We start from the raw sequence: 12500 nt of genomic DNA, 5'->3' as shown, positions 1-12500 counted from the left end.
GCATGAAGATATGAATACAGTCAACGTGATGAAGACTATACTTGTCCTGCTTTCATGTTTCTGCATTAAATAAATTTAAATAATTCAGGTATAGCAAGAGACCAATAAACCCAATAAACAGTGTTTAAAGCTTGAAAACAACATATTTCAGTGATTAACCACAAAAATTGCGTGAAAATGTATTTTTCCTTTTTAGATTAATTCATCTTATTGATTTATTATCTAACTTGCACTTTGTTTTGTCAATTTCTCATTAAAAAAAATACAACAGGAAAACCAAATTGCGTCATAATTTGAGAGAAAACTTCTTATTTTCAGACTGAAAATCATTTGTATTCATGACGTTTTGGTTTATTCATTCATCGGTTCAGTAATAATCTGAAACAGAATCCAACACAGCAGCCGAACAGAGAAAAACTAGTGTTTCCTTTAAGAACTGAGAAGAATTTAAAATATCCTAAATTCCATTTTCTCTCCTTTTACTTTACACGACAATGTTTTCAACTTAGAAAAACTTTTGTTTTGGTCGTCTGTTTACGTGACGTTGCTGGGAGTCACTGAAAGTGACATTGAAACGTCTCCGTCTCCATGGAAACTTCCGAGACTCTGCGACAGCGCATGCCAACACAGCGCCGGTAAACAGTTCTTCTGCACATGCTCAGTGGAGCATGTGCCGTCTGTCCACTAGAATGTCGGTGTTCTGCCAGTGTTAACGTTAGAGCGTTTTGTTCTCTGAAACAAAAACAAGCCACAGCACCACATTCACGTAAACAGACATAATTATCAAAACGGCACCGTGAAAACGTGAAATGCATCTGAAACCAAAACACAAAAAAAATAAAAAACCCTGATGCGTTTCCACCTGAAACGTTGTCGCGTGAACGTTTTATTGTGTAAAACTGAATAAATCCGCAGATTAATTCCGGTCAGTCACGTTACCGTGGTGGCAGTCATGTCTTTGCGGCGGTCCGGGATCTCGGACTTGTTGGGGTTGTTGGCACTGCTGACCATGGGGCTGGAGGGCGGCAGGCTGTGGCTGCCCATCACGCTGCAGCTGGCCTTGCGAGAGGGCATGCGGCCCTCCCGCAGCTCCCGCTCGCCCGTGCTGGTCGGGCTCCGCTTGGGGTGCATGACGGGCATGGAGGGCCCGCCTTTGTTGTGGAGGACAGCAGAGCAGAGACACATAGGGATTCGTATAAGGAATATTCTGTGGAGGAGGGGCGCGTCTGCAAAAGCAGGCACATCGGACCGCCTGCGTTCTGCAAACGTGCAAGGAAGCCTCACTCGAGGTCAGTAAACCAACACTTCCTCTTTTACCAGTGAGTTGGTGATAATCACTTAAATGTATAAAAAGTCTTTCAAACGGCTTTATTTCTTATCCAAATAGTGAAGATCTGATTTATTTTAATTTATTAAAAAATCTTACCCTTATGAATGTTAAGTATTGTAAAATCTACTGTAATATTATCTTTTGTTTTTTACTTTTATGTGTTTTAAATGCTGATTCTTATTTATTACAATACTGATGATTCCACACATTAAATATTTCAATCACTTTTTTTTTCATTATTCTTAATAATTTAAATGGTGAATATATTCTAAACATGTCACGCACATATTTTCAAGTGTTTCAAGTAATCTCAGGATTACTCATGGATGAGAGTCTGTTTTTGTTCCTTCTGTTTGTTTCTCTTGTTCTTTTTGTGTTTAGTATTATCAATGTCTTAAAATGTTTTTATATCTATTTTTTTCACAATATTTAAACCAGAAGCCGCAATGAGAAATTTTATTAGAAATATCAAAATAATTAATTAATTATTTTAATTCCTTTTTTTTATAGAAGTACCTGTAAAACGACTCCAGTGAAGTAAAACAATATTTTTACATCGGCTCTAAAACGGCAGGATTTCACACTAATAACAGAATTTAGAGCAAAACTAAAACTCCTGAATCATTAAAAAAAAAAAAGCAGCATCGAAAGCTTGTTCCTAGTTATTGATTAGTGTAACGCAACAGGTTTATTTATTGACAGTTTAAATCAGTTTATTTCCCTAAAATCTTTCTGCAAATTGTTCTTGACAAACATTAAGACATTTTTATCTGCAATTAAAAAACAAACTTCAGACCAGCTGATCATTTTTGCATTAAGTTCATTATTTAAGGAAAACCGTTTGGTGTGATCTTTCAAAGCAGCGGCTGCTTGTTTCTGGACCCGTGAAGGTGAAGAACCACGGCCCCCCCAGCAGGGGGCGCCGCTCGGGGGTTTTGCGCCGGACGCTGCGCCGACTGTACCGAGTTAGAGACTCACAGAAGTCGCTGTGTCGCCGCTGCCGGTGGTAGGTGGAGGCACTGCGCTGGCTCTTGCTGTGTGAGGAGGAGGTGGAGGAGGACGAGGATCCGGTGGCGGAGGAGTGCTTGTTGGTCCCGTTGGTGATGGGGCTGGGTCGTACCCTCGCCAGGGACAGGCTGCTGGCAGAGCGCGCCTCGCTGCCCTCCTGCGGGGAGACGGGGAGTCAGAGAGGTAAGACACTGGGGTCTGGCTGCAAAGAACAAAAACTCCTCGGGCGTCTTGAACCTGGAATCCTGGACTCTCAACACTTAACTAGAACCGGCAGACCTTCGCCAACGCCACATCTGTCACCATGGAAACCAAAGGATCTCAAGGTTATTCGATCCACTGCTCCTCACATCATTTTTCATGGTCGTTTGAATTTCTTTATGTTTAACAGTTTGACTCTGATGTACACACATTTGTCTTAAAGACGTTGTGTAAACGGGGATTCAAACTTTACCCGTTCCAGAATAAACACGTTACATTAAAGTAGTAAATTCAGTTCATTTCAGGTATTTGTTTAAAGAGGAAACGCTAAAGTGCAGCTTTTTCACACTTCATACGTCCAAGCAAAACCCTGATTTAACATGAACTGTTCACTGACGCGTCCAATGACTTTGCTGCAGTGGAACAAGAAAACACATGGATGAAGAAGTAGCGGGAAGGCGGCGGTTCAATACTCACGTCGCCTTTGCGGCCCAGTAGTAAGTAGGTGGCGGTGACCTCGTTGTACTTCTGATTGAGCAGAGAGTCTTTGATTTCCTCCGGAGTGAAGCCCATCCCCACCATCACCTCTGAGCAACACAACAAGCCAAACGGGAGACGGTGATGCGGGGAGACGGCGGCGTCCGGCACGTTGCAGACAGGCGGACGGGCTGACTCACCGATACGGGCCGGGTCGCTGTAGTCCTCCACCGGCTCTATGTGGGGCTTCAGATCGTCGCCGTCGTACCCGGCGTTTATCCACTTGTCCTTCATGACTTGCTGTGGAACGCAGAAGCGTCAGACGGGTCACGTTCCTGTACGTCTGGACCAGCGGCTGGTGATACTTTTCTTAGTTTGGCTCTTCATTATTAGTTAATTCCAGCCGATGCTAACTTCATTTAAACATTCTGGCTTTTTTTAGATTGATAGAGCCCCCTAGTGGTGAAACATTATAATTCTTTTAAACAGCGAGTGAGTAGAGACACTTATTAAGACTCTTCTTGTAAACAAATACAAGCAGATGCTTCATCAGTCCCTTTTAGAAAATGGGGTTTGGGTTTGATTTACTGGAAATGACAGTTAGTCTGAATTTAGTGAAAACTAGATGTATATCAGGTACATTTTCACATCAATTCATCTTTCAACCTATTTTAGAATGCTTTGAAAAAACCTTCAATGAAGGTTAACCATTAATGAATATGAGCATATCTAAACATTTAGAAACATTAAAAAACTTGCACACAATTGCAAAATTCTCAACACATTTCAGTTTGTGTCAATTTAAAAATAACTTTACTGGAGAAAGTTGAGCCTGACCTGCAGCTTTTCAGCCAAATTTCTTCTTTCAAATGATAAATTAGAAGAGACGTGACAGAGTTAATAATCACAGACACACCGCTTGTTGTCTTCACCTCAACATCTCGTAGAAACAGTAGTTAAATCTCCTAGTTTAATTTTATGTCAGTCACTCATAGTGGGGATCAGTAATTGGTGAGACCGTTACTAAGCCCCGCCTCCTCGGGGCGGCGTTCACAGCGCCCCAGGCTGCTCACACACACACACACACACACACACACACACACACACACACACACAAACACACACACACACACACACACACTCACCTCCAGGGTGCAGCGCTTGGAGGGATTGAGCACCAGGAACCGGCGGAGGATCCCCTCGCAGTCTGTGGACATGTAGAACGGAACGCGGTACTTTCCCCGCAGCACGCGCTCCCTCAACTCCTGTTGGGGACACACACACACACACACACACACACACACACACACACACACACACACACACACACACACACACACACACACACACACACACACACACACACTGCGGCGTGTTGGGGTGCAGTCACATACGAGTGGGGTTAAGCACACATTTGTCTCCACCCTCTGGTGGAGCTCTGGGGGGCCGTTCAATCCCATCTGCTGGGTTTATGATACAGATACAACTCTTTTGTTTTCCAGCGGCACGTGTCGCCCGGCGTGTCGCCCGGCGTGTCGCCCGGCGTGTCGCCGCAGCGTTTCAGCACACAAACAAAGCGACGAGCTCGCCTTAGAAGACCCGAGGACACATCAGCGTCTGAACCTCGGTTACTATGCAGGAAAGAACTGCTGAAACAGACACTGGTGATAACGCCCTCGCACGGCTGAGGATCACGTCTGATTCCAGCAAAATAACACACTTTTTATTTCGCACGTCTGCCCCCATGCTAATGGATTAACAAGCAATGAGTTTCACAAGATCTGGAAATGTCTGAAAAGGTGTAAATCAACGTCACCTTCAGCAGAGACGCTGCTGTTATTGTGTTGAGGCTTTTTCTTAGTTTCCTCCCCACGACTCTTATTTGCAAACTTTATTATTTTCTATGTTTTATTCCTACAAAAATCCTCAAACATTTTACAGCCTTCTTGATTCATGTTTTTACTAATTCTGCACTCATTTATCAACTCTCAGTCTCTGTTCTTCTCTTGTATTATATATCTATAGAAAAGTCTCAGTCAATAAATTCACTTTAAAAGATGTCAGCCCTCTACTGGGCCAGTTTTGGTCCACGGGCCACACGTTTGAAGCCTTCCTACCCCATGATACAATGACATACTGTCATAGAATCCAGCTAACAGGGTTTCCTCGAAATAACAGGCTGTAACCATGAACTTCAAATCTATTGGATCGTATTGACAAATGATCATCTCACGGGGTGTAAACAAAAAACCTTCCACTCCAGTCAGTGCAGAAACACACCTGATATGATCACACTGCAGGCCTGTCAGTCCACGGCCACACGCTTTCATTCAGATTGTTCTCATGTTATTGCACAAGCTTAAAAAAAAAAAGATAATTCTACATCCATAAAACAGATTTTGTTCATCAGGTTGCTGGAAATTCACCTCATCAGCAGCAATTAGTTTGCCGGGATTCTTCTCAGGTCACACAACTTTTTCATTGTGTTGTTGGGAAGGATATTGGTTCGTTTTGCAGGTTCTGTTTGTGAAGTACACACACACACACACACACACGCTTGCCTTCAGGTTCTGGCCGTCGAAGGGCAGCGAGCCGCTGACCAGCGTGTACAGGATGACCCCCAGGCTCCACACGTCCACCTCGGGCCCGTCGTACTTCTTCCCCTGGAAGAGCTCGGGCGCTGCGTACGGCGGCGAGCCGCAGAACGTGTCCAGCTTGTTCCCCAGCGTGAACTCGTTGCTGAAGCCGAAGTCGGCGATCTTAATGTTGGCGTCGGCGTCCAGCAGGAGGTTCTCCGCCTGGAGGTGCAGGGATGGAGGGAGGGAAGGATGGAGGGAGGGATGGAGGGATGGAGGGACAGATGGGGAGGAGGGCGTGGAGGTTGTGCTCACATGTTGTCCAACAGCACAGATCCTGGACATGACTCACACTGTATATATGTCACTGTGTGTTCAGGCTAAATAAATAAATAAATAAATAAACAGGCTCTTTACTCTTCAGCACGATTAAGATGCTGAAGGACTTTTTTTTTTTTTTTTTTTTAAACAAACACAGATCAGAAGCTTTCTCACCTTCAGATCTCTGTGGACGATGTTCTTGGTGTGGCAGTAGTGGACGGCGGAGACGATCTGCAAACAGGAGGAGACAGTCAGGCTGAGGGCGGTGAGCGAGACAGACGCCGGGCGGGACGCCACGGAAGGTTCCAAGGGAGCGTACCTGTCGGAATTTGGCTCTGGCTTCCACCTCCTTCATCCTCCCATGAGACACGAGGTAGTCGAACACTTCACCTGCGAGCCGGCACATCGGGTGGGAAATGGGTTTACAGGCGACGCGTTACAGACTGAGTCATCTTTATGTCACAATCTACATAGCAAGTAGGTCAGGAGACGTAACGTTAGCAGAATATTGAAAAACTGTATGAAATACGTTTGTTTTCTAACCTCACACGGTATTTCTGTACGATCTTTGATGCCGTTTTATTGGCAGTATGTTTGACCATCTGCTCCATCACTAACATAGACTATAAAAAAATAAAAACATTGACGGTGCACATTGGCCTTCACAGGCATTTGGGCAGCACTACAACTCCCTAATACCTCCTTATGTTCTTTTTTTTTACCCCCTGATTTCCAAGTAATACGGGCCTGAATAGAAAACCACATCTGAAACCGAGCCTGCGACTTTCGCCAAGGTCACGGTGAGCAAACGCTACGGCCGGAGCGCCGAGGAAAAAGACAGATTAGTGACACAAATAGAAACATAAAAAAGGACAAATGGAGGCAAGAAGAAAAGGAGACATCAGAGGCGGTGTGCTGACATCACCCCGTCTGAATGCATGATATACATATATATATATATATTATTTATTTATTTTTATCGGCTACTGTTTCCTGTTTTTATTTAACATTTCCTGTGTTTTAAATATGTTTTGTATTGTATTATTTGTTAAAGAAAAATTTCTGTCACTGCTTTGACAATAAAGTTGATCTATCTATCTATCTATCTATCTATCTATCTATCTATCATCTATCTATCTATCTGTCATTCATATCGGATGCAGAAAAATAACGTAGGAGCCACAATCAGCCAATGAATTTTGCTCTACTAACTTTCATGGATATAAGATTGAAATAAATATTCACTAAACTCTGTTATTTATTTATTTATTTAATATTTTGAAATCACCTACAGCCCTGGTACTTCTCGATAATGTCTGAAATACAAACCAAACCGCAGAGATCAGAGCCAGTTTTGTGACGATCAGTTTCATTCCCACCAAATTTGTAAAACCCACAGATCGCTGTCGCATAATTTGATGACTTCCCGGACATGGCGGTGACGGAGCGGTACCCACCTCCACTGGCGTACTCCATGATTAGGTAAAGGGTCTTATCCGTCTCAATCACCTCGAACAGCTGCACTGTAGCCACAAACACAATCAGATTAAAATCAAATATAGGAGTGTATAAATACAACAAAATCCCTGCTTGTGATATAAATAATAGCGCGGCCTTCTGGCCGTCCGCCGCTGATGCTGCGGGGCGGCTTGATTCATTTTCAGCGTTGGAAAATCCGCCCTGGTGACCTCCATATGAGGCCCGAGATGCGGCTCGCTGCGGTGAGCGCCCTCTGAAGCTTTGTCGCCGCATTACACCCCGTCTGGTCCCACACGTGTACGAGATAAATTCAATCACAACGGCGGCGGCACATGTCTTACCTATGTTGGGGTGATTTAAGCCTTTCATTATTCGTACCTCCCGAAAAAGCTGAAAGAAGAGAAGGGAGCGTTATCATCACACTGAACTGACGACGACACCGTTTAGGACACAACGACAGGATGGAACGACACAGCGAACCACCAGAAGCCCTTCAGAAACAGAGCTGCTGTCGGATTTGCTGTTTTTAGCCACTTAATTCTTGATTTTCTTGCTTTTAGCTTCGTTTGTCAGCACAGTGTAGGTCAGTAGGACACTATTTGATTTGACAAATAAGATAGTTTACCACAGTCTATCACGATACTGCAAATGTTGATATCGCAATGACGATACATTCACGATGTGCTGTGCTGCCCTTCAACATACTCAGATAATTCTATCTCTATGTAAAGTATTACTTCACACCTCCAACCGCTCAGGAGAGACATCAGGTGTGAAACTTGTGCCGAGTGAAAACGTGCGGATCACGTGATCGGCTGTGGTGACCTCGATGGTCAACGCACCGTGAGTTCATTCACAACCGAGAGAGCCGCCTTCGACGGTTTTCCTGTCGCTCTTTGTGCTCAAATGCAGCAAAACCCCTGAACAAACCAGTTGTAAGGTTCGCCATAGCAGTTTTGGTTCAACTATCAGAGGCGTGAGGTTCTAAAGCAGCCGACCCTCATGGCCGTAGAAGAAGTGCGTCTACAGATGATCCAAACCACGGCTGCTCCGCAGCTGCTCCGGTGTTTTATTGTGTCAAATGTGGAACTAAACAGTCATCCAATCACATGTCGGCTACATAATGAACCCATTTGTGCAGACACGGTGAAGACGAGCTACTGAAGGTCGAAATGAGCTTTGGAATGAGGGCGAGACTTGATATGAGTAACTTTGAACAGCAGCACTGGGATTTTCACCGGACAACAGAGAGAAAGACCAAGAGAGAGAGAGAGGACGCAATGTTGACGTCAAATGATCAGATTGATTGGAGTCGTCAAAGACCAGAAAATCACGTCATTTCAAACATGTAACACACATATTGTAAAACTAAAGTGTCGATCGGATGATCGTCTTTTTATAAATTCTGTTTGCGTCCCTTTGTCTCTTTTTCTGTTAATGTTCTGGAAATAAATATGAAATAAATGAATAAATAAATCTCCTTTTCCTCCATCCCCTATTGTTTCCTGTCTTGTGCCATAACATTGAACTAATCTACTTTTTAGCTGACAGGTTCGTAGTCCTACTTTTGGCTTATCAAGTACATTTAATAGCATCACATTCCAAGGTAAGAAGGAGGGCAGCACACTCTCTTCCAGAAGTGATTGTTTTAATGTCTAATGGAGAAACGATGAAGGAATTAAAGGTTGAATACACACAAATACAAACACTGTGTTGTGGTTTTGTTTATGGCTTTGAGTTTTGCAGAATGAAAGTCCCGATAGTTTAAGTGGTCATCAAATCTGTTGGTTTTGAGGGAATAATAAATAATAATAATAATAATAATAATAATTAATACATGACATTAGAAAATCAGCAAACATAAAAATACAAGAACATCATAAAAACAGTCATGAAATACACAATGAATATAGATTTGTACTTTGCATTAAAAGTAGTTCTGAACAAGTGACCGATGGGATTAGACGTGAGATGAAACCTGCAACCGTGCGTTCGCTTTACCAACTCCGTCAACTATTGGAATACTTTTCTGACATATTGCTTCTGCTTCACCCCCCCCCCCCCCTACCAAACGCTCTCTCACTCTCCACACTTCACTGTGTCTTCAGGAGTTTAAATCATTTCTGTGTAAATGTGTGTGAATGTCCACATGATCGGGGGAAACCAACAAATTGTCCTGCCGATGACGGGATGGATTTGCCTCCTGGATCAGAGCAACTTGTGCGTGAGAGCACTTCTCACTCATGTGATGAGTCTGGCAGGGGGATTAATTCTGAGCCAGCCTCCCTGGTTTTGATGCACACAGCAGCACACTCCTTCAAACAAAGGGACGGCTGTGGAAACCAGCGACTGTTCCCCCATATCACCGACATCCAAAACTGTAAAATAAAAAATAAATAAATGATAGGGCGATAAGCTTTTCTATCCTGTTTTCTCTGTCTCCCTCCATTCCCTTCCTCCTTCGTTCACTTCCTCCGGCAGCCCCCAACGTCACTGTTGCCATAGCAACCCAGGTATTAAGAGCGGGCTCTTTCCCAGCCTCCTCCAGCTGTGCTGGGGGGGGGGGGGGATCTTGGGATATGTAGTGTCTCATCATCTGGGTCATCCCATTAATTCCCCGCTCGTCCACAGCAGGGCTGAGCGGGTCAGTTCCGTCAAAACAATAAACAATCCCCAGGCAACAAGCTCGACTCCGGCTGCCGATAAGAGAGAGAGAGAGAGAGAGAGAGAGAGAGAGAGAGAGAGGAGAGAGAGAGAGAGAGAGGAGAGAGAGAGAGAGAGAGAGAGAGAGAGAGAGAGAGAGAGAGAGGAGAGAGGAGAGAGAGAGAGAGGAGGAGAGAGAGAGAGAGAGAGAAGAGAGAGAGAGAGAGAGAGAGAGAGAGAGAGAGAGAGAGGAGAGGAAGAGGAGAGAGAGAAGGAGAGAGAGAGAGGGAGAGAGAGAGAGAGGAGAGAGAGAGAGAGAGAGGAGAGAGAGAGAGAGAGAGAGACTTTGACGCACGTGTTTCGGTGGTAATAAGGCTGGAATTAAAATCCAGCAGATGGAAAACAAAGTGCATTAAAATGTAATCCGCTGCTTGTTTTTGGGGTAAAATTCCTCCACATGCATGTTTTGTGTTGAATCCTTCAAATTATCTTTTGCCTTTCCCTTCCTTCCTCACCCCTCCATGATCCCCTTCCCTGCTCCCCTCCACATACGTTGCCCTCTAGATTATGCTAATATCAGCCCTTTCATGTCTTGGGGATTTTCTTACGCCCCCGGGGAACGTAAAGGAACCATCACCGGCCAATTGTGGCGTATTCCGGCCAATCAGCAGCTAATCGTCCCTCCTCTGCCTCGCTGTCATGCTCGCCTCAATCTCATTCTAAATGCTCCAGTCACTGTTTCCCCAGCAGGCGGTCAGATCCACCACAAAGCAGGCAGACAGGAAGATGGCCTCACACGGCTCCTGAGGATTATACATCCTGCGAGGTGGGGACAGCTCGAGCCAGGTGAGGTGAAGGAAATGACTTACGCGGCACAAATGTGAGGAATGAGAGTGAAAACAAGAATGAAAACAAGCAAATCAAAGCATAAAGGACAGAAATGCTGCAAGCAGAGGTTCATACAGGTTTCAAGGAAAGGAGAGATAAACTACAGAGTCCACTTTCTTTTCTCAGAAAAAAAAAACGATTGCTACAGAAAGTATTTAGAAATTCAAATTTCTAAAGGACAAGACGGTAACACACACCAACATGTCCGACACAACAACATGGCAGCTGTTGAGAAATGTATGCTATGGGCAGTCCTTGTTTTTTTTTCTCTAGATTTCTTCACCGCTGCTTCATCAGGGTTGTGGGTGGTTGAATGGATTCCTGCTACCAACAGGCGGAGTCAACAGTCCCGTCACACGTTCACATTCCAGAGGCTGTGTTGGGGAACCAATCGGCGTTGGGCGCATGGCGTTTGGGACTGTGGCAGGAAACAGAAGTTCATCCGTTCACAGGGAGAACAAAGAAGCAACGCTGGGACTCGAACCCGTGACGTTCTCACTGTGACAGTGCTCACCACACTGTGCCGGATTTCAATTGGAATTGAGTTTCAGTTCCAATAAAACACCAACAAAAGCTTCTTCGGGGAGCAAACCGACGGTAATAAACAGAAAGGTTTTTTAAAGCAGGTATCTGCACTATATTCTTCAGTCAATTCTTCACAAGGCTCATGATCATTTATTTGCAGGCTTATTATTGGAAAAGTCAATAAAATGGGCCACGCAGTTTCTCCTGAAGGTGTACGAACTGACTAATGGGAGGCCTGAGCGCAGTCCACGAATCTCCAGTTCCATCATTTCATGTGATGTGAAGCAGAAAACCTGGACGTACAGACGCGTTCCAGTCAAACAGACTCACACATGTGCTCTGCTTGAGTACTTTCATCCCTGGGTTGAGTTCACAGCGTGCCCACGGGCAGAGAACGCTTGTGCAGGGCGAGGGAGGTGGAGAGAATAACGATGGGAGAGAAGGAAAGAGATGCAGAGACTTATGCTAAATGCTGTTGACGCTTTGGTTTTCTGTGCACATGAGCAGCAGGCCAAGATGGCTGACCTCTTTACGTCTTTATACGTGTGGATTCAGCCCAGTGGACCACGAGAAGAAGTTGTGTAGAACCGGCACAAGGTCCTGATCGGTCCGATGTTTTCAGTTTGGTTGCCACACGCCTTCCTTAAACACTGAAAATATTTCTCTCCCGTAACGTCTCCTTGGCCTCCAGACTTAATCTTTAATATGAAGACAGAGCTACACTCGGCAGAGCGCGGATCTTCACCAACGCCACATTTGTTCGCGGAACCCAGTTAGCATTGTGAGCATCATTAGCATGTTAGCTCAAGTCGATTGCCACCTGCCAGGGTGGCTACATCACTGTGTGAAACACTGAGCAGGGAGCGTCTCCATGGGCAACAGACGCTGATCAAACCTCCAGCTCTAGATTGGAAGACGGTCACAGACTCCCAAAGTGAAGGCGTAAAGCAAAATAGAAACAGGACGTTGAAGCAGCAGCGCAAACGATCACGCCTCCCTATCGGCGTTCTGATGGATCTGAGAAAACCACAAGATGTGACTGAAGGAGGAGC

General features: G+C 44.8%; 1 protein-coding gene across 1 annotated transcript in view; it reads right to left on the bottom strand.

The window, feature by feature from the left end:
- mark4a (MAP/microtubule affinity-regulating kinase 4a) overlaps window positions 1-12500 on the bottom strand; it is a 28798-nt gene that overhangs the window by 5888 nt on the left and 10410 nt on the right. Inside the window, exons 4-13 of the mRNA XM_080483277.1 lie at window positions 7734-7782; window positions 7371-7436; window positions 6233-6303; window positions 6088-6144; window positions 5578-5814; window positions 4162-4281; window positions 3217-3316; window positions 3017-3126; window positions 2309-2495; window positions 940-1151 (exon numbers count right to left, since the gene is read on the bottom strand). Of these exons, the coding sequence (XP_080339403.1) occupies window positions 940-1151; window positions 2309-2495; window positions 3017-3126; window positions 3217-3316; window positions 4162-4281; window positions 5578-5814; window positions 6088-6144; window positions 6233-6303; window positions 7371-7436; window positions 7734-7782 (1209 nt within the window). The remainder of the gene's footprint in view (window positions 1-939; window positions 1152-2308; window positions 2496-3016; window positions 3127-3216; window positions 3317-4161; window positions 4282-5577; window positions 5815-6087; window positions 6145-6232; window positions 6304-7370; window positions 7437-7733; window positions 7783-12500) is intronic.

This window comes from Lipophrys pholis, assembly GCF_963383615.2.
Source record: "Lipophrys pholis genome assembly, chromosome: 16".
NCBI classification, from domain to species: Eukaryota; Metazoa; Chordata; class Actinopteri; order Blenniiformes; family Blenniidae; genus Lipophrys; species Lipophrys pholis.
The sequence above is the reverse complement of the archived record's forward strand: the minus strand, read 5'-3'. Positions and strand labels throughout refer to the sequence as shown.